Raw genomic sequence first — 27119 nt, forward strand, 5'->3', positions numbered from 1 at the left:
AGTTAAAATCAGTGGTCCATTTAAAGTGGATACGAGGACATTATGACCCCAACAATAATATTTAGGTTTTTAAGAAATAGAGATGGGTAGAAAGTAGACAAGATTCTTCAGATACTGGAAATCTTTCTTTTTAAATCTTTTTATTGAATAAGTATACAAAAAGGTAAGCCATATAAACATTAATACAATGTTAAAATATAATAAAATTACAGAAGGTATCAATACCAAAAAAGAATACTACAAACAATGTAATTTAAACATAAAAAACCAAGATAACATAATAGTATACTAAATTTTATATATATATCAATAGAAGAAAAGAAAAAAAACCCCCAAAAAAAAACCCACCGTGCAACTAACTAAAAGCAAACAGATACTGGAAATCTTGAGCAACAGACACAAAATGCAGGAGGAACTCAGCATGTCAGGCAGCATCTATGGAGGGAAATGAACAGTCAACTTTTTGGGCTGAGACCTTTCATCAGGACATAGGTAGAAAGTAGTTCAGATCCATTTGTAGGCCAAACTAGAGTATATGCTGCCAAAAAAATTGAAACAGGTTTTCTAGCTTCATCTAAATTATTAGAATAATTTGGCCATTCTACCTGAAGTCAGCTCACCTGAGGGTCATGTACCTCACCAGCATCTTTCCACAATTAAGTTCCATGGGGTCTATTGTAGGGATTGGCAGGGTTACTGAGTAACAGATCATTAGATCACTCACCCGTTGTGAGTGCCTTGTAAAACACTGATGAATCCCAGGTGGGGCAAAGGATCTTATTTAGAAAAGATAAGGCCCTGATTCATCCATTGTAGAAGCCCAATGTCTGTTCCAGAAAGGTATTTGACCTGAAAATATTATTCTTTTCACACTGGCAATGCTAAGGGCCCTGCATACACAGCACAAACATTTATCAAATGCTAAGTATTTGATTTTATTTTTTAATTAAAACTAAGTTTAGTGTGGAATCAGGCTAATTTGAATGATGAATTTAAATGTCCTAATCTCCTCTCCAGCATGTCCTAAGGAGGACATAAATAATCTTCCGGAAATAGTAGGGGACCGAGGGTCTAGTGAGATAGAGGAACTGAGGGAAATACATGTCAGTAGGGAAGTGGTGTTAGGTAAATTGAAGGGATTAAAGGCAGATAAATCCCCAGGGCCAGATGGTCTGCATCCCAGGGTGCTTAAGGAAGTAGCCCAAGAAATAGTGGATGCATTAGTGATAATTTTTCAAAACTCGTTAGATTCTGGACTAGTTCCTGAGGATTGGAGGGTGGCTAATGTAACCCCGCTTTTTAAAAAAGGAGGGAGAGAGAAACTGGGGAATTATAGACCGGTTAGCCTAACATCGGTGGTAGGAAAATGCTAGAGTCAGTTATCAAAGATGTGATAACAGCACATTTGGAAAGCGATGAAATTATCGGACAAAGTCAGCATGGATTTGTGAAAGGAAAATCATGTCTGACGAATCTCATAGAATTTTTTGAGGATGTAACTAGTAGAGTGGATAGGGGAGAACCAGTGGATGTGGTATATTTGGATTTTCAAAAGGCTTTTGACAAGGTCCCACACAGGAGATTAGTGTGCAAACTTAAAACACACAGTATTGGGGGTATGGTACTGATGTGGATAGAGAATTGGTTGGCAGACAGGAAGCAAAGAGTGGGAATAAACAGGACCTTTTCAGGATGGCAGGCAGTGACTAGTGGGGTACCGCAAGGCTCAGTGCTGGGACCCCAGTTGTTTACAATATATATTAATGACTTAGATGAGGGAATTAAATGCTGCATCTCCAAGTTTGCGGGTGACACGAAGCTGGGCGGCAGTGTTAGCTGTGAGGAGGATGCTAAGAGGATGCAGGGTGACTTGGATAGGTTAGGTGAGTGGACAAATTCATGGCAGATGCAATTTAATGTGGATAAATGTGAGGTTATCCACTTTGGTGGCAAAAACAGGAAAACAGATTATTATCTGAATGGTGGCTGATTAGGAAAAGGGGAGGTGCAACGAGACCTGGGTGTCATTGTACACCAGTCATTGAAAGTGGGCATGCAGGTACAGCAGGCGGTGAAAAAGGCAAATGGTATGCTGGCATTCATAGCAGGAGGATTCAAGTACAGGAGCAGGGAGGTACTACTGCAGTTGTACAAGGCCTTGGTGAGACCACACCTGGAGTATTGTGTGCAGTTTTGGTCCCCTGATCTGAGGAAAGACATTCTTGCCATAGAGGGAGTACAAAGAAGGTTCACCAGATTGATTCCTGGGATGGCAGGACTTTCATATGATGAAAGACTGGATTGACTAGGCTTATACCCGCTGGAATTTAGAAGATTGAGGGGGGATCTTATTGAAACATACAAAATTCTAAAGGGATTAGACAGACTAGATGCAGGAAGATTGTTCCCGATGTTGGGGACGTCCAAAACGAGGGGTCACAGTTTGAGGATAAAGGGGAAACCATTTAGGACCGAGATTAGGAAAAACTTCTTCACATAGAGAGTGGTGAATCTATGGAATTCTCTGCCACAGGAAACAGTTGAGGCCAGTTCATTGGCTATATTTAAGAGGGAGTTAGATATGGCCCTTGTGGTTAAAGGGATCAGGGGGTATGGAGAGAAGGCAGGTATAGGGTTCTGAGTTGGATGATCAGCCATGATCATACTGAATGGCGGTGCAGGCTCGAAGGGCTGAATGGCCTACTCCTGCACCTATTTTCTATGTTTCTATGTTTTCTATGCATCAGCTGCCCTAGAAGTGCATGCATGTGTGTATTGTTCTGAAGCTGTTTCACACTTGAAGGATGTTCCTGAGAGCTAGCTGCTCCAATTGTTTCAAAATACCAAAATACTTGCAAGGTGCACTACTTGAAATGCATTTGATCTTAAAGAGGAATAAGCAAGAGACAATGAGTAGAAAACAAATCTATTCATCATTGGATGATGACCTTATAAATCAGTGGCACAACCTACAGAGAACGGTATCTGAAATCATGTGAAATCTGCTTACATAAATAAAATCTTGTATTATATTAATTTAAAGATTAATGCATTTGACTAAATTTTGCCCTCTCTTTAAGGTTAGAACTTGAATGAAGTGAATATAGATGGCAATTGATTACCACAAGGTTCATATCTTTTCCTTGAAGATTGAGTTTGTTCCCTCTTCTCTAGTAACTACTACTTGATATGTCTATTACAATCCCTTGGACTGGGCACAACTCAGCACCGGGTTACCAACATGCATTTCTTCTCTTTGGGTTCTTCTTCCTCCTCCTCCTCCCTTCTAGGTGGGAATGAAACCACTTTTGTTTAAAGGATTCTTTCATGATGTGACTCAGACTGAGTACATGAGCCTCACCTTTGGTTGCATCTTCCATCAGAGTGCAAGTTGTGAGTTAACTATTATCTTTCTCTGATCTAACTACCCAAGTTCCCAGCTACTGAAGATAACCCATACCTTCATCCCAGTGATTCTAAAACTTTTACATAAATGACATAACATGGCAAGCTCAGGAGCACTTTACACACATGGACATCATTGGCAATGCCAGCACTTAATGACCATGCTTAGTTCCCTTTAAAGGAGAAAAAGTTCTTACTGCAAATGAAGAGCATGAGATTTGAAGTATTGTATTATTATTTTTTAGAGAATGTTTCATTCAATTACTAAAGTTAAACATAGAAAGTACGAAAACTACAGCCATCTGGAAACTGTGCAAGTAATGTACGTATACCAAGATAAAAAAAAATGACCCTGCCAAAATAATCTGCTCGATGGCTTTGAAATACTTTCTTTGAAGACGTATATTTTAAATTCTTCAAGAATCATAAATAAAGTGGATAAACGTGCTTTGATCTGGGAAATTTAAATGAAGTCCTTTTGAGCTGAAGCCTGTCGATTTAAAGCTGCCTTAATCTGTGGCACAAAGGCTGTTAATTCAGGCTCATACAACTAGCAACTTATATTCATACACTTCAGGATTTAAGAGGCTGGATTGAAAACTCAACCAAATTATATCCTAAAATAAGTAGTAAATTTGGTGCATCAATATCGCCAGTATTGTTTGGGTCAAATTTTTATTGACTGAAGGTATATTCTAAATCAAATACATTGTAGATACTGAATCATCCTCCTGAATGATATCCTCTTCCTCTCCTCAACATGAATATGAATCATTGCTCTCTTTCTGTTCCACATTTGGTTATTTAGGTACTATCAACACGATACATGTGACATCTATTTTCCCTTCCCAAAATAATGTGTTTCCCATCTCTTTCAGAACTTTGCTAAATGCCTAGTAGCCAGTATTGTCACTCCTGTAATAGTAAATAAGGTATGTAATTTGCGCATAGCAAATCTCCACAAACACTAAAAGTGAGCAATAATCTCTTACTTGAGGGGTAAATATTGCCCAGGGCATCAAAGGCAATCCTCCAGCTCTTATTCCGCCTTTTCATCATGTGGTGTGGCATAATGCCCCATCCAAAAGAGCCCAAGAAAATAGCAATTGCACACTAGAGCATCAGGCTAGATTTCTGACCTCAACAAAGTCAGGATCTTTTCATTAAGTTACAGTTGGGATTTTAAAATCACCTCCAGAATTGCAATGCAAAAGGTCACTATAATATGCAGCATTTATATGTATGAATCAGAAGTTATTTTATTCTGTTGAATTCCTTCAGATGATGCTTTCCCATTCTTGAATTTAAAACATTACATTCAAAAGATATAGAATATTTCATAAATTTTACAGCGACTCCGGCTTCATGCCTAGATACACCAGTTTGCCACCAGCAGGTCAAGAATCACACTCACATTCACCCTAATTTGTACTCGGATCCTTTGTCAAGTATCAGGCAGTAGCACTGATATTATGACACCTGAATACATGTGTAAACCATGTACAAAAAGCTCCCAAAGAAAGCCTTTTAAAAGAGAACATTTGATTGTTATTCAAACACATAATCCATTTATACTACAACTTTGTTCACTAAAAACACCAGTAGATCCAGCATTTTATATTATTTCTTCAGAATTTCTGAATCAGAACAGCCCTTTGACAAATTTCATTGATGGGCTTATAACTACAATGTTGGTAACTTGGTCATAACTTTTGCCTGCAAGAAGTTAAAATGCAATTAAACTACAATTCTGAGGGGAGCTTCCGATGCATTGTTCAGTATTATTGTTAATAGATATTGATTTTAGGATGCAAATCAAATACTGTATGTTAGTTACTTGCACACTAAAATGCTAGATTTGAAATCACTATGTGCCTGTGATGCCTTTACAAGTAAATTTAATATTACAACAATGTATTCTTGTACTTGTGCATATGACAATAAACTCAACTTTGATGGAGAAGATGCAAGTGAGAGGACTGTGAAGACAAAAATTATTCTAGATAATCCACTATTTATTCCATTGTGACAAGTCGCAATTGGAAGTGATTGAGTTCACAGGCTTTGTAGGTAATCCATAGCCCAACATACTGTATAAAGGAATTTTTTCAATCCCCAGCCACTCATTCCTCTTCTAAAAATGGGCAAGTGGTGGGTAAGTACCTCGTATGTTAATTTCTCCATTAAATGAGCACCATTCATTCTCGTACAAAAATAGAACCTGTTTAAATACACAAATCCGGTTTCCAGGTTTGTTGTGGGATCTATGTTACAGTCCTCAGTGAAAGCCAGATGTACAATGGAAGGTGTTTCCAGACTCATTTGTTCCGGACACAGGGTACTTTAAAAACATCTATAGAAGGCATTCCAACAAGGCAATTTATTTTTTTCTGAAACAAGTATAAAACAAATGAAAGACAGTAGGGTCAATGCCTGAAGAACAACCTGTCAAACAACTGCTTCTGAATGATCCTTATTAAAGGGACAGGCTGGAGAAGTTAGCATTGCTAATACTTTGACGTACTGGTGATCTTGATTCAATATTTCTCTGACATGCTGTTACTATTTCCTTCACTTCAAGATGCTCCCGAGTATCAGCATAAGTGTGTTCGTCTATTTATTTATTGATGTCAGGGGTGGAGGCTGATACTTTTGGGATAGTTAAGAGACTTCAGTATTTTTTTCCCCCTCCCATCCCTAACACACCTATAAGCCATCAAGGATCTACTCAGGCTACAACTCCAGCTTCTGAATAGAATTTCTAAAGTCCTCCTGCCTTATTTGATGAACAAACCTAGGATATTGTAGGTTGCACCAAAAAGGTATTCAAATCAGTTAACTGCATTTATGGCAGTGCCTGTCTGATAACCAATTTCACACGTAATTCTCTGTAAGTAAAACTTCAAGCTTGTTCTTAAATCCAAACTAATTGTGATGATTCGCTGTTTTAAAGTAAAATAAAGTTACTCTTGACTTATGGTTCATTAAACTCTCTTGGCAAGCAATCATGAATGTAAATCCAGAAAACGCATAGGGGAGTAATGAATTATTGACTGATAAACTCAATATGACTGCATATCTTCAGAATTGCAACGTTTGTTTCCCGAAGCTATCTTTGATGAAACAGAAATAAATATTGAGACACATTGTGAGCCATTGTTTTTCTTAGTATATATTACAGTTCATTATATTGATAGTCATCAAACAATGCACATCATCAGAATATGGGTGGAGCAATTATTACAAAGATTATCAGTACTTTGTTCAGTTAGTTATGCCTTGTACCACCTGTTAGTATTACCTCATCTATCCCCACTTGAACCACAGCCTAAACAAAGTAATATTCCTTGTATTGTTAGTATTCAAAAATTGGTGTTATGCCAACTGATGTCATTGTTATTATCCAGCTCCAATGGTGACAAGGCAGGTGGAGAACTTTAAAGTTAGAGTTATGGTTTAAACAGGTGTAAATTTTTGAAAAGGTTAAGCCCATCTATTCAATTATCTTCCTTCGCAAAAATTCCTAACAATCCACAAAGAAAGTGAAGCTGTAATGTCAAGTCATCCATTCCTTCGTTAGGATGCTCCTACCTAATGTGTTTTTAATAATGTTTAATATTTCCTTTCACATATCTCTGCTTTATTATATTATGCTTCCTAGCTGCTCCAAAAGATATCTTCAGGATAAATTTTCAGTTTAAAAATGATTAATCAATAACCAAAGCATTTTATAAACTGTCCCAACTTCACTTTAGGTGCATTTTGAAGACAAAATGCAAACAGTCTCGTGTTATTTTATGATATCATACAGCAACAATCCATTTCTTCAAGTATATTGCACAGAAGGATATTAAATGTTTGTTAGGACAACAGCAAGTTCCGCTATTGCATTGCCTTCATTTGCAAGTTCACTCTTTTGTCTTTGCTTGGCTCCAGCTCGCTGACCGAACTGGCTGTGGAAGGAGTTTCCTCTTTCTGAATCCACACTATCAATCTGGATTTCTAAGATCCAGTTTAATGTGGTAAGCAACAGCTGACTAAGACCAGAACCTCAATGGATCAAGGGAGGCATTGAGGTTCAGATATAGCATTCAACTAAAATGCAAGTAGCCAAGGCTACAAACAAAACTACAAGTGGTTTTGCTTTGATAATTAGAGATAAAGGGAAAACCTCACATCCCTTTCAGGTCTCACAAAGTACCACGCAGCTTACGAAGTAAAGCAGGAAACAGAGCAACCAATTTCCACCAAATCTGACAATTAGAAAATAAATTGCTTTTGCTTTGGTGATGGTGAGCAATATTTAAATATTAGCTGGGACATTGGGTATAAATCCTCGGTTATTCTAGATAATATTGCCTTAGACCTTTCATGTACACACTCCTATGAGGACAAAAGGCACCATGCTGGAGTATCTAACCCAAAGAGAACACTAGGAAATGTTCTGCACATTCTTTTCACGTCATCCTTACATTGTTTTATGCAAGATGGATACAAAACAATAACCTCACATACAAAGAAAAAAAAGATTCCCTGTGAAATTCCTTGCCGAAACTGACATTGTGCTTTGCAAGTTATGTGTTTATTTGTATGCAGACCAATAGATGTGATCTTTGTCGTTGGTTCTTAAAATTGACAGACCACAAAACCACATACTGTAAGGAGGTTGCTGTAGAATGTAGAATATATAGATGCTGCAATGACGAATGGCGCTGGGGAAAGTCTCCTGGTACTTAGAGGAACCCAGAGAGGATTACAGAATAATGCTTACGGAGTAAATTTTCACCAAGGAAGAATCATCAGGGAGGTCTCCTCAAGAACATATGTGTAATCCCTGAATGTCTACACAATGGGAAGCTTGCAGTGCACATATCAATGCATGCTTCGCCCGTTTTTGTGGATTGAAGGAAAAGTTGATATGGTCTGCTCTCCTGAAACAGGCAGTCTGGATGAGCTTTCTCAGACATCACACCTTGCAAAATCTCATTTCAGGGAGGTCTCAACTGGAAGTCTCAACCTCATAGCAGTCTGTGTCAATGAATTTGTTAATTTTGCAAGACATCAGATTCACAGAGACAGCTGACCTCTGAATTCTGTCTTAATGTGCCATGTTCACAATAGCTGCTATCTTGGTTGATGAGCAGGCATAGTCTTTTTGCTATTTCTGAATCAGGAAACATTTTCCTGAATAGCTTGCCTGTGTGTTTACACACTGGAATGGCAGGTTATGCTCAACAATGAAAGATGTAAAGTACACCTCAGCTCTAGTGACCCTCTCTGTCAGACTTTGGTTTTCTGTTGAAAAGAACTGTGAAATACTTGAGCAGCTTTCCCTGCACTTAGCCTCCCTGATATGTTGTGGTCCCTAAAAGAAATAAAAGCATAAGGTGTCCTTATTACAGGTGTGCGCTGCTGAACATCCATCTGGACAACGTCCGATCGCAAATACGTCCGTAGTCACACACACATATTGCCCCCAATAGTCGGGATCAGAACTTACTTGTTTTTACATTGAAATGGGGGATTTTAAATGAGTGATTTAGAAGTTCTGTATCTTCAAGTTCAAATTTATTGTCATCTGGCTGATTGTCCACAAATGAAACAACCTCTGTCTGGACCACAGAGTAGCCACAATACATATATCACACACACCACATAAAATATATTACCACATTATTTAATAAAGTGTAATTCAAAATGCATATAAAGTGCACAGCACAGGTAAACAGTTCATTGTCCTAATGACGAGACCTTGGTGGTGGCCGGGTATTTACTAAAACCGTTTTTTCTTCTGAAACCGGCTGCGCTTAAACCCAGCCCATCACGGGCTTCGATGTACCTGTAAGTGGAAGTATTTCAGGGAAAAACCCCGAAGAATTTACTTGCTGCGAGCGCGTTTTTAAAGATGTCTTTGCGGACGATTTTGGAATTTCGCTCCAATTTAAACCCCACTCTAATCCCCTTTAAATCGACTGTAAAGCCCGCCCACAGAGAAAACTGATAGGCCTATTTAGCACAAAGAGAGATCAATCAGGCTGCTCTTTCTGTCACTCGCTCTCTCTCTCTCTCCCTCCCCCTCTTGCTCACTCGCTTTCAAAAAAATAAAAAAAAAATCAAATCGATTTCCGGGAGATTGTATATAATTTGCGGACGTCAGGGAGCCACTGTCGATATGCAGGAGACTCCCGGAACTTCCGGGAGAGGTGGGATGTCTGCTTTCTACTGTAAATTGTGAGTTGCAGTTGCTGCCTGGAATCATTCAGAGGTTATGAAACCAACAGTGACTGTTAACCTGGCTGCCAAGGGCAAAGCAGTCAAGGTACACATGAAGTTACAGTATACATCAGGTCACTGAAGTTCATAGTTCTCAGCAAGGGCAAAAACTATTTGCTTGTGTGTGTTTGAAAATAGCATGCTTTCAGGGGAAAAAGGGTTAGAAAAGTTTGGCTATTAAATAACCAGGAAAAATCTAAAGGGGAAAGAGAATCAAGAACGGCATAAGAAACACTTCTCAAAGGACAGCACATGACTGGAATCTGGAAATGCACAGCCTGCAAATCCAGTGGAAACAAATGTAATTGTGGCCTTCTACAGAATAAATAAATGACAGAGATTGAGCTGGTTTGGCACACGGAACCCCCTTCTGTGCTGTAACTACTAAATTATTCAATTAATTTTTAAATTAATAACTATCCATCTTTAAAACCGGATTTCACCCACAGTGGTGCACTAAAACAGGAACTCCTAACAATCTGAAATTGGTCAAAATTCTCTGATTAAGAATGCAAGGGTGGTTTATGCCATAAACATGCACTGATCCACGACAGTGCCTCACTCATATACTGCATCTTCCAACACTTTGCATCAGCTCTTATAGCTCCACATGTCAGCGATACAACACCAATGCACATAATGGAGAGAGAGAGAGAACTTATTCACTCAATTACTGGGGAGTGAGATACATTCCAGGGGCTGCATCCTCTCCAATTGGCCCCAAGACTCAAAAGACTCCAAAAAAAAAAAAAAAAAAAAAAAAAAGAGGCTGGCTTGCTGCTCTAGGAGCATTTGAAAATAAATGTCATACGTCATATGCTCACATGCTACACCAGAGTAGGCTGTACTCCACTGCATTTACCTGCAGATTAGGGATGGCCATTGGAAAATGTTACTGCTCAGGTCTGAATTATTTAAGCAAAAAAATACTAAGACACCACAGTAAGCCCTTTGAAGTAAAATAAATGGAGCTGTAATTTATTCATGATATCAACAATGCAGCTGAACTTGCAAGGTAGGATGTGAAGGGTTTTTATGCATCATTTGGACTCCCTCACCAGATTATTTGTCTTTTTTTTAAAAAAGAGACAATCATGGAAGTCTTCTCTTATGAACAATTAATTTATAAGTTACTTATCAGAGGTCTCTCCCTCGCTCTCTCTCTTTCTCCTCCACCCCCTCCAAATTTGTTAAATCTTCCGCTGGCCATGCTTCCTTACTTGACATATACACTGTACGCTGAATATTTCTTCTTCCTCTCACTCCTGCTGTTCTTCAGGATCCACATCTCCATGCTGCTTTTCCTCTGCCACTGGTTGTTCTGTTGATTTGTAGGATGGTGCAGTATGCAGCATCAATCATAATCCTTAGTATGCGCTGCAGACAACAGGACCCTGTCTTCACAAGAACAATGGCATTTTTCATGAGCATAAATTTAATGCCCTAGGTTTTAAAACAAGTGTGTGAGACGGAATTGAAAATTGGATGCCTTGTAGAAAAAGGGACCTTTTTCAGGTTGGAAGGAGGTAACTGGTGAAATAGTGCAGGAATCAGTTCTTGGGCCATAATTGTTCACCACTTACAGTAACGACTTGCAGAATGGAACAATATGTAGGGTATCTGAATTTGTCAATGATGCAAAATTAGGCAGAAGGGCATAACAATACTGTAAATCTACAACGGGATATAGATAGATTGACTGAGTAGGCAAAAGACTGGCAAATGGAGTTTAATGTGGCAATGAGTTCATGAACTTTGGTAAGAGAAATCAAAAGGCAGGTCATTATCTAAATGAGTAGAGACTGATAGTGAATGAGATGCTGGAAATCCAGAGTAACAGATATAGAATGGTGGAGGAACTCAGCAGGACAGGCAGCATCAATGGAATACATGCTGCCTGACCTGCTGGTTTTTTTGTTTAAATGTTTTATTACACTTGTATAGAGTTTTGGTGGGGTCTCACCTGGAACACTCCATACAGTTTTGCTTCCCTTACCTAAATTAGTATTTTAATTAGATGCAGTACAAAAAACTCATTAGGCTAATTCCTAAGATGAGAGAGATCCAAGAGAGACTTAATATTGGACTTGTATTCTAGAAGAATAAGCGATGACCTGATTCAAGCATTTAAGATCTTATGAGAGTTTGACAGGGTAGATATTTGGACGTTTTCACTAGTAGGAGAGCTACAAACAATGGGGCATAATTTACAAGATAAGTGGGCCAGTTATTGACAACCATGTTGAAATTTCTGCTCACAGAGGATGGTAAATTTCAGGAGCTTTATTTTCTCCCCCTTGGCTGGTAGTAGTAATTAGAACTTTAGATGTATGTAAAGCGGAGATGAATAAGTATTTTAGATCAAGGAATAGAAGGGTATTGAGAAATGGCATGGAAGAGGTGATCAACCATGATCATGTTAAATGCTGGAATACACTTGAAAGGCTTGATGATCTACTTTTTGTGTTTCCTGCATTCATAGCAGTCATTGCATCTTCAGTCAACTGCTGCATCTGATGACCACAATGGTGTTAATAGCTAGTAAAGTGGAGAGTAGCTCTTCTCCCCCAATAACTATACTTCAGGGCAGTACTGACAACTGAAATGGTCCAGCATTGTGGATTCTTTGAGAATAAAGGTATTGTGTGTGCTTCCTAAAAAAATGGCACTCAACTGCTAGAAAGTCATTGTGATGACAATACATGCCACATTCGGGAAGTAGGGCCATTTCCTATTGATAAGAGGTCTGTATATAAGGAGAGGCCTTTTGGACATATGACTATAGTCAATTACTGTCTGCCCTCATGGGAAGCAAGCAATGTTGGCAAACACCAGGGCCCGATGTGTCACCTTATTGCTGCCAAAGTTATTCCCTTGCTAATACAATGCTTGGGTGACCCCTTTGACACAACAGTGACACAAGGTGGGAAACACAGCAAAGATCAGCATAACTGCTTAAATATCTCGAGGAGGTAAGTCATCACGGCCTTGACTTTGGAGTGCAGTCCAGACACAGGGGCAAGGTTGAAGGTCTTCCTGCAGATAGTCAGAGCTTACAGCTTTTGTAAACCATAGCCAGCAAATACATGATTTGTCTAGGGAGTCTAGGTCAGATGTTCTGACTCTTCAGACAGTCTGAGTGGTTGAGTCTTTGCTTATGGACACCTCCCGCCTCAATATCTTCGACTCACCCAGAATGGTCTGTCGCTTGGTGTAATACCACCTACAGTATGTGTACCTTTGAATGAGTATCCCAGCAGCTAATTGTGATTCCCTGTTAATGTGAAGAAAAAGAAGAAGAAGAAGAAGACGAAAGCCCTTAACTCTGAGTGGAGTCATTGGGACGTCGTCGTGATGGCATTTTTTTTAGCAGGCTTTCTTATTTTTATGAGGCTGAGTTGCTAGCTCGACGCTCAACCCAGCACGGATGGAAAGCGTGCAAGGGAGCCGGCTGGATTCGAACTCGGGAGCTTTCGCTCCGAAGTCTGGCGCTGATGCCATTACGCTACCAGCCCTGTTAATGTGAGCATATATGAAAATTACAATGTGCTCCTAGTACTATTGAGACTGTTCCATGAATGCTATGTTGGTACAGATGGCAAAGTATGGTGTAGACTCTGGTTAGATGCATGCAAACTTCTGGGCAGGGTTCCTCTAAACCAGTGAGAATTAAATCTCACTGTGGACACATTTTGACTTTATTCGGGGAAGTTTAACACCAGAAAAAGTGCTAGGAGGAACTAAAATCTGCAGAGGTATGAAAAGAGTTTTACAGCTGAAATATGAAACAATTGCTTTATTTTGGATTAGTTTGCTTTTTTTTGGGAGTTTGATGAATGACTTTAGAGCCTAGCATCTGCAAGAGTGTGGCGTTTCCTAGGTGCCTACACATTTTTGTTTGTATTTTTTTTTTAAACCCAGACACTTTCAACTTATGAGGTGACTGAAAACACTGTAAAAAACTCATTCGTAAGGCCAGTGATGTTGTGGGGATGGAACTGGACTCTCTGAGGATGCTGTCCAAGTTGCTCAGCCATCCATCTACTCTCCCAGTCCATTTGAACTTAGAAATGTTGATGGTCCACTTCTCTGAACAGATATTGCTAAGCCCAATGAGTTCTTCTGGTAGCTCAGTTTTTGCTATCCATCTACACTAACCTTTACCAACATTATTAATGTATTAATTATTAATGTAGCAGACACCAACAGAATCAACAAACTCATCCGTAAGGCCAGTGATGTTGTGGGGATGGAACTGGACTCCCTGATGGTGGTGTCTGAAAAGAGGATGCTGTCTAAGTTGCATGCCATCTTGGTCAATGTCTCCCATCCACTACATAATGTACTGGTTGGGCACAGGAGTACATTCAGCCAGAGACTCATTCCACCGAGATGCAACACAGAGCGTCATAGGAAGTCATTCCTGCCTGTGGCCATCAAACTTTACAACTCCTCCCTTGGAGGGTCAGACACCCTGAGCCAATAGGCTGGTCCTGGACTTATTTCCTGGCATAATTTACACGTTACTATTTAACTATTTATGGTTTTATTACTATTTAATTATTTATGGTGCAACTGTAACGAAAACCAAATTTCCCCCGGGATCCATAAAGTATGACTATGACTATACCATTCCCTATCACATACTTCACCCACTTTTAAAATAAGATTATAGGTCACCCAAGGCTGTTTATGCAAGTTACAAAAAGAAAATTTTAAATATGAAATTTGCAGAATAGCCTGTTGGGTTTCAGTGTAATATTGTATTGAATCTGACATTGCAACACACACACACACACACACACACCCCTCAGCAGGCCAGGCAGCGTCTATGGAAAAGAGTAATCAGTTGACGTTTCAGACCGAGACCCTTCATTAGGTCTCAGCAACACATCACCCAAAACGTCGACTGTACTCTTTTCCATAGATGCATAGATGCTACCTGGCTTGCTGAGTTCCTCCAGTATTTTGTGTGTGTTGCTTGGATTTCCAGCACCTGCAGATTTTCTCTTGTTTGTGATTGAATCTGATGTTATCACTTTCATAGAACATAGAAAATCTACAGCACTTTACAGGCTCTTCAGCCCACAATGTTGTGCTGACCATGTAACCTACTCTAGAAGCTGCCTAGAATTTCCCTACTGCATAGCCCTCCATTTTTCAAACTCCATGTACCCATCTAAGTCTCTTAAAAAACCCTATTATATTTGCTGGCAGTGCATTCCACACACGCACCACTCTGCATGAAAAACTTACCTCTGCTATCCCCCTTGTACCTACTTCCAAGCACCTTAAAACTATGCCCCCTCGTGTAAGCTATTTCAGCCCAGGGAATAAGTCTTTGGCTATCCACACCATCAATGCCTCTCATCATCTTATACACCTCTATCAGGTCACCTCTCATCCTCTGTTGTTCCAAGGAGAAAAGGCCAAGTTCACTCAACCTGTTCTCATAAGGCATGCTCCCCAATCCAGGTAACACCCTTGTAAATTTCCTCTGCACTCTCTCTATGGCATTCACATCCTTCCGGTAATGAAGTGACCAGAACTGAACACAGTATTCCAAGTGGGGTCTAACTAAAGTCTTATATAGGTGTAACATTTCCTTATGGTTCTTGAACTTGGTCCCACAGTTGATGAAGGCCAACACACCATACACCTTCTTAACAACACTTGTTAACCTGCGCAGCAGCTTTGAGTGTTCTATAGCTATGGACCCCAAAATCTCGCTGATCCTCCACTTCGCCAAGAGGCTTACCATTAATATTATATTCTGCTTTATATTATTGGCTAGTCTGCCCTCGTATTTCATCTTGTCCCTTCTTATAGCTTTTTTGGTCTTCCACCCACCACTCTCTGTGCGAAAAACTTACCTCTGACATTCCCCCTTGTACCTACTTCCAAGCACCTTAAAACTATGCCCCCTCAGTCTGGAATTATCTATTGTTGCATAGCAAGTCCTACTCATTAAAAAGCAACACAGCAGGTACGGTCTGGAAATGCACTCTGAGAATAGCACAGTGACATCGACAAGTGATAAACTATTGGACAGATGGTACATCTCCTTAACCAATGGGATAGAAGGATTGAGAAATAGCCAGAAGAACTGAGAAAAGTATGTTGTTAGAATTGGTAATCAGAAAGAGAAATAGAGATGAAAATAGAATAGATTAAAAAGAATAATACAAAGAAAAAAATTAGTTATAATCTTCCACAACAGCTCATCATGAAGGAATTCCAGTCTTCCAATCATTTACTTTATGTGCAAGAGAGGTTAAGTTGCGGTCATTAACACATACAACACCATTACTTACATGTGCTTAACTTTTTAAAATGGTATATTTAATGGCAATTAAGGTGCAAATTCTGCAACTTCATGAAAAAACATGGGTAGGCTAATTACAACATACCATATTCATGAGGCTAATGGCACAGCTGAGCAAATTGGCCAGTAATTTGCCACAGTCTGCAATTCACACCATAAGTTGCTTCGTCATTTGTGCATTCGTAACAGCATGCATCAATCAAAGCTGTTTGTGATTTGCAGAATATCTGCTGCACTGGTGTTGCTCTTGGTTTGTTTGTCAGCCCTTACACAGATTCAAAAAAAAAGCATAGTCAATGTGAAAGCAGGAGACTGGTGTAATAACATATCAGTACGAAAAGGATCTTCCTCCAGACTGCAATATCAATTTCAGTCTGCTTCTCATACTGTTACCCACCCCCACCCCACAGTATTCCTGTGCTTATGCTATTTTTGTGGTCCCACCTAATACCCTAAAGGGTTCATCACATGAAGTGAAGTAATCTGCAAGTGGCAACAAGTTGTTGACTAGCAGATGCTAACATGGTACCCATGGATAACCTGCATAATCTTTTGACAAGTTACTGTTGTCAAAGAAAGACCTTCGTAAGTTGTTTTTAAAACAGTTCCATTGGATTTAAGGAAATAAAATAGAAAAAGGCAAATATTTTAACGTCACCCACCCCAAGGTATATTTACTTAGAAATTTAAACACTATAAATTAATTGAAAGCATTATGTTTAAGAAAGAAAACAGCCTTTTACCTGTACTTAACTTTTCAATCAAAATCAGCAACACCTTTCAAAAATTGCATGTTTCTAGGTGACAAAGCTAAGGAGCTAAGTTTGCTTTGATTTAGACCCCTCAGGTCAATACAACTGAAGCAAATTCACTGACCTGCAATCGCTAGCTGGTCTCTGACTTCAGTCAATGCACTGGCAAGAAGGTCAGAGATGAGCAGATTCACAAAGATCTTTGTGATTCTCCAAGAACCACCAGCAAGAAACAAGCATTATTTCAGAACAATAGTGACTCTTTAATTAGTTATGGTAGGAAAATAACTGTTATTTTAAAAAAATGTCCTAGAGGTGATGGATTTTCAGTCAAAATTTTCCAAGTAAGAATAAAAAAATATTTTTAGTACATCCTGTACAGAATGACTAACTATCTGAAATTCCAGCTTCAACTACATGACAACATCCACACAAAACATTGATACTTCTAATGTCTTTAATGGAAAATATTTTCAAAGTTTTGTTCATTTTACTTGAGTGAAAAACCAAATCGAGATTCAAACTACATTTATTAACAAAGAATGTATATATAACCTTGAGATTTATTTGCTTACAGACAGCCACAATGCAAGAAACCCCAAAGAACCAAATTAAAAAAATAAAGACCAGCCCCCAGTAAACGCAGAGAAAGAGGAAAAAGGCACAAATCATGCAAACAACAGAAATGAGCACCATCTACAGCATTCCCAATGAAATCAATTCCTTAGGAGCCATGCACCTCTACGGTGAGTCGTTCCAGGCCTAGAACATGCTGCCCAGCGATTTGCTTCAGGCTGAGATTTTGCTGCCGAAGCCATTCTCGATCTCTCCAAATTGGCTCAGCACTTAACAGTGATCCAACCTCCCCTGACTCTCAACACCCTGCCTTTAGAGTGTACCTGGGCCTGCATTTAAATTGTCCAAACAGCGGATCATGCCTCGCATTAGGACCCAAGCTCTGCCGAAGTGAATTGCTCCCGGCCTGGAACACGCTGTCCAGTGATTCTCTTCAGGTCTAGATTTTGATGCCAAAGAAGTCGTTTTCGACCTCTCCAAATCAGCTCAGCACTTAAGAGTGATCTACCCTCACACCCAAGTTAACTGGATGGTGCATCAGAACTCCACTGCCTCATCTTCTCCTCTCCAAATCATTCACTTCAAACAACATGACTCCAACTCCAAGGGCATCAATTTAGCAGTGCACATCTCCTGAATTTGTTTTGCCTTCGCTTGCCTCTTTATAGTTTGCAGTGATGGTTTACCACAGTAACTTAATATTAAAAGAGATTTTGATAGTGCACGAGAATTGCTAGCTAACACAGCAGTGCATCATTTTCGGGCACCAGAACCTAAGACTCAATGACAAAATACGATTTATAATTTACTTTTGTGTATGCATCCTGAAGGTATCCTGCTAATTTCCCTCCATTGTTTTGTAGCATCAGTGTACTTTAGCACTAAATCAGTAATCATGTGCTCAAAATCTTGTTGGCGGTAGGTGATGACACATCACCCGAAACATCAGCTGTACTCTTTTCCATAGATGCTGCCTGGCCTGCTGAGTTCCTCCAGCATTTTGTGTGTGTTACCTGCATTTCCAGCAGCAGCAAATCTTCCCTTGTTTGTGATTGGACATCACAATGGTGGGAAAGGTGGAGGGAGGCTGCAGCAGTAAGGGGTCCTCAGTCATCTTTCATTCCATGACCCTGACCCCGATCTGGCAAGGACTGTGTGGTGGCTACTCGTGCATCAGCCTCCCCAAGTTAAATAAAGCCATGCGCTGGCATTCACCATTAACGGAGTCCACCCTAACATCCCAGACCAGCCCTCTACCAAAACTCAATGAACCAGAAGTAGGCAACCCCACTGGAGGACATCACCCGTGACTCGATTGATCGCACCTACTAATATTGAGAACTATTAAAGGACACTTTCTCGATTCCTGCAAGTGCATTAGCAGTCCATACTAGACAGCTTGATGCAACTACATGGATTCTTGACCTACGCACTGCATAAGGTTTGAATGAAAAACAAGTTATTTTACTTGATGGACCAGCATGTGATATACAAATTTCATGAATTTAGTGCATTATAATATCAAAAGGAATTGAGGTTGGGCGCTCCTTAGCTGAATTCAAAAGATGAACTGAATCAAAAACAACTAGATATTGTTGCAACCTTGTTAAATTCTACAACTCTAAATTATTTGAGATCATTTGGATTGACCTAAACAAAGTCAATGCGTACACAAATCAGATATAAGCAAATTTTTTGTGAAGTCCTGATATAAGCAAATTATCAAAAGTCCTTCCTGACTCAGAAGGTTAAATGCAAATCTGTCTTAAACAGCCTTTTTTCTTGTTCATATCATATCATCGATCCAAGTTCTCTATTTCCAGTTGATAAAATAAGAGCTTTATGTCGTCCTAAACATCTATCAACACCTTTCCAAACACACTCCCTTGCTGAACCACCCTCAATTTAAACAGTAATTCAATCCTGAAAACAACACTGTGGCCTCCAGTTCAATTTATATTCAGAAACCTTTGAAACAGCGATAGGCCTAACTGCCAATACCAAACTTGGAGCGGACATTCAGTGCCACAGTCTGGACGTAGACGCGCTATCTCCAAGCAACAGTATTTGCAAACATAAATGGAAACTGAATGATAGGGCAGCCATTTAGATTGCATATAAATATGTTGAGAGTTTGAAGAGTAAAGCTAAAACCAGTGCGATGTTATATCACACATAGAACCATTATTGTATCAGAATCAGAATCAGGTATATTATCACCGGCATGTGACGTGAAATTTGTTAACTTGGCAGCATAAATAAACAAGCGAATCAATTATGTGTATTGAATAGACTAAAAAAATGCAAAATCAGAAATGCTGTACTACTGTATATTAAAAAAAAGTGAGGTAGTGTCCAAAGATTTAGGAACTGGATGGCAGAGGGGAAGAAGCTGTTCCTAAATCGCTGATACCATCATTTTATTTTGATATTATATCTTCACATTAAAAAACATTTTGCAGCAGCCAAAGGACATTGTGCTCTGCCATCCTGTACAGAATTTGTAAGTATTTTCTACTTAATTCCAGTTTCCTGCTCTTTCCCTTTATTGCCATTGTAACTCGAGCAATACAAAGTCTTTCTTACAGTACTTGGAAGCTGCTTCCTTCAGATTTGTTCACCAACAGCCACTTCTTATTTTGCTCTATAGAACTATCAATTTAAAAGCCATGCTAACCTGCTTAACTGTCAGATACTAATAGGCAATGGCTTGGTTCTCAGGTATCGGTCTGTTTCTACCACTAAGATACTGGGCCTCTGTTGGGTGACCTGCAGAAAGAAGAATCTGGCAGCCCTGACAAAGCTTGGGAAAACTGAGTGAGGTCTGCCACCAGTGCACAATCACATTTACTTCTCTCTACTCCAGTTAGGTGTTAAAGTATTTTCCTTAGCTTGTGAGTGTAGGATGGGTTGGATGTGCGTGCTTTTTCTCCCCCCATAACCGCCCCTGAGACAATGGTGGTGAGATGCCCCCCCCCACTTTAATGATTATAGTTGTGGTAAAGATACTCCCATGTTTCCTTAAGGGATAGACTTCCAGGATATTGACACTCCAATGATGAGGTGTGTGCATGCACAAGAATTATTAAAATTATTAATGACTTGACTGAATAAAACTACAGATATTTTAAATTGCCAAAGCCTGTAGCCCATATATTTCAGATCAAATAAAAATATCTAAATATAACTTTGTCAGTAATAAAAACAATTCATAAGAAGCATATTTACTCAAAGTACATTAGAATGTTAACCTTGCTACCCACGTGAAGTGGGTGAGGTAACATGTTTCAAGGTAACTTTGATCAGGACAAAATAAGAAAATAGAAAAATATAAAATTAGGTTAAAAAGCTGGTGAGTGGGAGGGGCTTTCTGCAGCCAGAACTCTTGCAACAGGCCTGAATGCCCATTACTACACTACGCTGTCAGGATAATGTGATGGAGTAAGTGCAAAGTTGATATACAACTCTGATACCAGAACTGAAAGAATAACAGTTATCAGGAAGGACTGACCAGGTTGGAGATTTCTTGTTTGAAAAAGATTTAAAATGGACAATAAATGTTTTCAAAATAATGAGCAAATTGGAAGGTTAGATGTCAGGAGAGTGTGGGAGAATTCAAACTTAATGACAATGAATACAAGATGGTTTCAAATAAATACAATGTGGAATAATGAAAAAATATCACATGGATAGAAGTTAGAACTTACCACCGCAGTAGATGTGGAGACAAATAGTTTGTATATTTTCAAAAGAGAAGAGATGGATGAAATTTTGAAATATAAGGTTTTTAATTTGCTCGCAGGATATAGATTTTACTGACAAGAATAGCATTTATTGTTTACTTCTGAATGCAATCTAGGCTATTTCAGAGGACAGTTAAAAGTCAAGCAAATAAAGTCATATACAGGCCACACAAGGCAATGGGGTAAATTTCCTTCCCAGAAGGATATTAGTGAACCAGATGGGGTTTTATGGAAATGTAACAGTTTACTGACACTAGACTTTTAATATTAATTTCTCCAGCTACCACAGTGGAGGCTCAACCCACAGCTTTTCATATCGAGAGCCTCTGATTGAATACTAATTCAACAACTAGCATTGGTAACCCAGTTAGAAATAATGCAGCAAAATGTGTGGACATGAACACCAGCACAGACCTGTTGGGAAAAGTTTGCCTGTGTACCTACACTATGTAATTTTAATCCATAGTGAGTTAATTTACATAGATGAAATTACTGTATGGAGATTAAAATCCATTACGGCCCAAGTGTCTGCCTATAGATTCACAGCCAGAATGGCAGCTGGTCATTCTGACTGTCAAGCATACTTACCTTCACTTAAGTCCATTGAAACGCTACATCTCTTAACACTATTGTCTAATAAGAAAAAGAAACTTTCTCTGAAGTTCCAGTTGTATGGGCATCCAAAAGACCTTTGTGGGAGAGGGCACCCATTTTTATGGCCTGCTGAAGTCTAGTTTTAAGACTATAGCTCATCATTTCCAGTCAGATGAAATTGTTTTTCTATACCTACTTCACTGAGTCCTTTTAATATTTTAAAGTCCTTGATAGTATAACCATTCAATGACTTTAAAAATGGAATACAAACCAAATCTTCGCAATCCTCCCTCATAATCCAATATTCTAAGCTCTGGTATCATTCTGGTTAATCAATGCTGCATTTTTTTTACCAAGTCCAATATATTCTTCCTGAGGTAGTTAAATGTTCATGTCGATTATGGTAAACCATGACATTTGAGCAAGGTTCCACATAACTGATGCACAACTTCCTCTTTTATGTATCTAATATCCCACAAGATTTTTTGATTCCTTTTTTCTCTTCTCCCAAAAAGAGTCTTCTTGCCTATAATGAGTAATAAATCTGTTTCTTTACATTTCATATCCTCCTAAAAAGTTTTCCTTTTAATTTTTAGATCCAAAATTTCACAATCCATCTTATATTACCCACTTACACAGTTAATATCTAACCAACTATTCCAACTTCAAAATGCTCCCTGAATTAGAGACATCTAATTGAATATACAATGTCCATATCTTTTCTCCACATACACATTGAAAAGCAAAGCCCTATTTTTCGTGGGAAACATCACTTGTCGTTCTTCTAACTAGATGAAGTATTATCCCTATTTGCATCTTCTGTTTCCAAGTCAACATTAGCACTTGTTTTCGCTTATCTTCCCACAGGCTCATATACATGATCATCACAAAGAATCCAATTAAATTAATCATACAATGTCCATTACAAATCCATCCAATTCTAATCTGCTACTATCTGCTCCAATGTTCAATCATGGAGTCTGACAATATATTTGCCACTTCCCCAGTACTTATATTAAACTGTCAGACCTGTAGTCACCCATTCTTCTAATCTGAAAATATGGAGCAAATATAGTTGCAGTTTTCTAATCCAAAAACAGAATCACAGAGTATAGAATGCTTTGGAAAAATATGTCATGCAAAATTGTGGCAGCAATTTATTCACATTTCTTTAACATCTGAAGTGGTGCTTACAGGGCTTTGTATTCTTGGTTACCTTACGTTCAATTATGTTTTCAATTAACACTGTTAAACATATTCGATATACTGAACTCCGCCCCTTTTCTTCTAGATTATTTTGTGTCAGTGATATACATTTCCCCTTGCCTAAAATATGTAAAGGGATACAAAGTGCTCATTTAGAATGTCTACCATTTCATTGTCAATCACAGTCTTGAGTTAATTTATTTTCCAATGGGCAAATATTAATTCCAATGACTCATTTTATTATTGTACATAAACCATTCTGGTCCACTTAATGGTCTCATTTCTTTACTTTCAACCTAATACCCCTCATTTGGTAAATTCAAAAATAAAAAAGCTCAATTTTCTTCATTCTCATGACTCAAGCTGTAAATCACTGGAGCTAATCTAGGGGCCTTTCTGGATCTTCAGTCCTTTTTTTTAATCAAAGGGATCTTAAAAACTGCCATAACTATCTAATCAATGGTTAAACCAATAACTAGTACAGATTTTATATTTCCTGTTAAATCCATTTTTGTGTTTGTGGCCTTAATACTTCACCATACTACTCTTGCTGCAACTGCTTTAATACTGAGATACTCATCCATGTGTTTTCTAATATGTCCTCTTCCATCCTACCATATTTGCACATTTTCCATTGTAGGCCCTCTCTTCCAAGTAGGCCTAATGACAATGAAGGTCACATATTGCTCTGCAGTTACTCAACAAAAGAAGCATAATATGTGAGTTGGATAGCCAAAATCATTGTGTTCCCCTTGAAGGAGACCTGATTTGCAAAAAGTGGTCTACCTGGCAGCCTGGCTAAATTTGGGAGATTCAGTCCCAAATATTGCCAGATGAATGAGTGACAAGATGCCAGAGGACTCATACCCACATCAGTCTGTTTCGAAGGTCAGTGCTGCAGTAGCTAACCTGCTCTGCATTTCATATTGTTAGTGCTCACTTCATCCATGATAATTAACTGCACTGAGATTGAAAAACTGCATTTACTGCATTGCATTCAAAACCAGAGTCAATATCATTAAGTCAAATGTCCATAATGACACTGCATCAAAGATTTTGTTTGCCTTGCAATTGGGACCTTTCATAACTTGTTAGCATCTGCATGAATCATCCTTAATGGGCATCTTGCTGCTGGAAATACACTAATGCACAGTAGTTAGGGGGACGTGCCACACATACAGTATTCCCTTTTCACGCTGCTCTCCTCTGTTTCCTGAAAGTGGTTTTTCTTAACAATAGTTTTCATTCAAAATCCCGTTTCAAAAACAATGCAAAAAATTAATTCAAACTTAATTGCCTTATATATTAAAACTTCTCGCAAATGATTAATACGTTCTGACTGAAGTGAATATAAAATCCATAGCTCTGAAATGTTAAAAAGAACTGATTTAGTTTCACAAAACGTTTTGTTTACACATACTCTCAATTCCTTCTGTAACTTCCTTGAAGTAGAGAACGAATTTAAATAATATTTTTATAACATACTGCACCCTACTGCAATGACATGTATATAATCTTCTAAAACCTCCAATCGTTAAAATCCTTTATACTGAATGAAATATTTAAATAGTAATACCTTTTAAAACCATCGGATCCTTGCCTTCTCGTTTCAGCGATTCCAGCACTACATGCAGTGGCTGGGAGGGCATTACCCGGTTGGGTTCATTAGTGTTCTCATCGTAAACTATTATCTCCTTGGAGAAAATCCTTTTATAGGAGTCCTTGCCTTCCCTGCAAGAGATGAGATCCAAGACCGTGATTTTGCCCTGCTGCAGCCTCCGCCTGCTGATCTTGTCCGAACAGTTAATGTGGACGGCTCCCTGGATATGGCTTTTGTTGTACTCCATGAAAGGACGACAGTCTATGATCACAGGACCTTGGCTCTGTGACTGGGGGCCCTTGCTGCATTTGGTCAGTTTCTTGGCTAATTCGGTGGGGTAAATTGTGCGGACGGCGGCAATGTGCTTTGTGGCTCCACTTGGAGGAGACAGGAGTCCTCCAAGTCCACTGGCAGAAGCAGAAGCTGGGGGATTCAGAGTGCCACCGTTCTCATTACTGCTGCTGTTGCTCACCATCTGATTATTTGCACAGGAGCCACAGTTTGCCGAAGTCCCGAGTTTAGAAGCGGAGGCTGGGACGAGGTTGCTGTTGCCCACTGATCCTTGGGTCTGATCGCCCCCGTTGCCCTTATTCTCGTAGGTAGTCACAGTGCAGCAACTAGCGCCGCTGCATCCGCAGGACAGGGAGCGCACCGAGCCGTTGGATGATGGCATATACGTAAAGTTGACGCTTCGGAACGAAACCTCAGCCGCTGGGCTGAGGGTCGTGCTCTGGATATTTGGTTTGGTAATAGTCGGGGCAGTGATCGCTGGAGTAGAAGCCACGTAGGTGTTATCCAAGCGGAGATGGAGTTCCTGCGGTCTGACCGGCCTCGGTAATGCCACCACACCAACAATCCGTTCGTCTAGAGGGGATGGAGGCATCAGGATAATGGTGGTGGGCGCTGCTGTCGATCCGAGGACTAAATGGACTGAAACGGGATCAAATGTACTGTCAGCATCGAGCAGAGCAGAGGGGAGGGTGTGTATGTGTGCATGTTGGGGAGGGTGGTATAAATTAAAAGGCACACTGCTGCAAATAGACGGAGAACTCAACTAAAAATAAACTGGAGTAAAGAACGCATGCAGTTGGCAAGCAGTAGACTTGACTTTAAATAAGCTCGCTAATTATTATCCTAATAAAGCTTCAAGATTGATTGGTTTAATGGCAGAGCCGGACGGAATCAGACCCCCCCCCACCCCCCATTCACTCACATTCGCACTCACTTTCACACAGCGCGCACACTTGTCCCCAGCCTGCGAGAGAGCGGCACGTCCCGTCTGCGGTAGTCCTCTACAAGCTCCTGGGCACATTCATAAGATCTACTTACATTACAGAGTTTTTCTGCTGAACCTTGATGACATGCGTGTCTCTCTAATTATTTACTTTCTGTTATTTATTACGATTTCGAGACTTTTACTCATTCGGCATACGCGCACGATCATTGCCACTTTAATTTGGCAGCACTTATACAGCGCGTTAATTTAACCTGTCTCGAAGGCGGAGCCAGCTGTGTGATTGATATTGAAGCTAGCCCACTGCAGCTCACGCTTTCCGGACAGGGAACCGCCCTTTGACGCATTCACCAATCGGCAGTCGCGGAAGGCGGGCGGACGGAGGGAGGGGGAACGCGATGTCGCAAGCATGATATCATTGGCAGCCAATGGGCGGGCAGAAAACGGAGCCCAGACCCGGAATGAAGTGGGTTTTCAGTGTTTACAGCGCCTGCAGCAACGGGGCAATTAAAGTGACCGTAGTGAGGCACACACGGCGGAGGTATGCCTTTCGTACGCATTGTTTTGAATTTCATTTTTCTTTACTTATTCGCATCAATGCTTGTCCATGAACTTTATTTTTAAATAAAAATAAGTTTAAAATCATTCCGTGCAGACCCTAATGTTTCACATTTTTTTTGGTGGGGAATAGACTTACAAGGGAAAGTGACCCGTGAAAGTATTATGTTGGCATTTCCTGGGATCCGTGTGCTTCGACGGAATGGATACTTTATTTTGTATCCGCTAGTAACTTCACCGGGTTCTGCAGTGTTACGGCTGAGCATACAGTACTGCATTAAAAAAACAGCCGCTAACGTTGCGCCGGAACGTAACCCAGACCTGACATGAATGCACGAGTTTAACTTGAGGAGCATGGTAAAATGATAATCTCCGGATGTCGAGCGCTGATGTCAGTGCTGCCGGCCAGGTAATTGGTTGGACGACGTTTTGATTAGTTAAGCATGAAGAACGCAAGCGGTATCAAATTCAGGTTAATCATATCACTTCTCCTTTGCTCGATTAATTTGATTTCGTTAATATTTCTTCCATATAAGAGTTATGTTCGAGTGTATAAGATCGGCGAGTTGCAGTACCTGGCGGAAAATATCGTGTGCTGATCATCATACCAACATGATTGAAAACCAACATACTGTCCTCCAAAACACGAAAGTGTCCGGGTGTGATAAAGAAGAAAATATCCCCCGGCTGCTGATTACCGTCAATCGAATCCCCTGTCATGCCCAGTCCTTCAGTATTAAACACAATTTATATTCAGGTGTCAATTTTATGTTTCTTTTTCCCAGAAGAGATTTTAAACGGGTATCTTATAACTTACACATACTATTTAAATTCCCTGCTTTGGTAATTTTCT

General features: G+C 39.6%; 1 protein-coding gene across 2 annotated transcripts in view; it reads right to left on the minus strand.

The window, feature by feature from the left end:
* The window catches only part of dusp10 (dual specificity phosphatase 10), a 37958-nt gene extending 11915 nt beyond the window's left edge, over positions 1 to 26043 (minus strand). Inside the window, exons 1-2 of one of the 2 annotated variants that reach the window (XM_063055053.1) lie at positions 25804 to 26043; positions 24451 to 25404 (exon numbers count right to left, since the gene is read on the minus strand). In XM_063055053.1, the coding sequence (XP_062911123.1) occupies positions 24451 to 25357 (907 nt within the window). In that variant the 5' untranslated portion in view covers positions 25358 to 25404; positions 25804 to 26043. Of the gene's footprint in view, positions 1 to 24450; positions 25405 to 25699 lie in introns of both variants that reach the window. The other variant, XM_063055054.1, reaches the window with a different exon arrangement.
* Positions 26044 to 27119: the final 1076 nt, after the last annotated feature.

This window comes from Mobula hypostoma, chromosome 8, assembly GCF_963921235.1.
Source record: "Mobula hypostoma chromosome 8, sMobHyp1.1, whole genome shotgun sequence".
NCBI lineage: Eukaryota > Metazoa > Chordata > Chondrichthyes > Myliobatiformes > Myliobatidae > Mobula > Mobula hypostoma.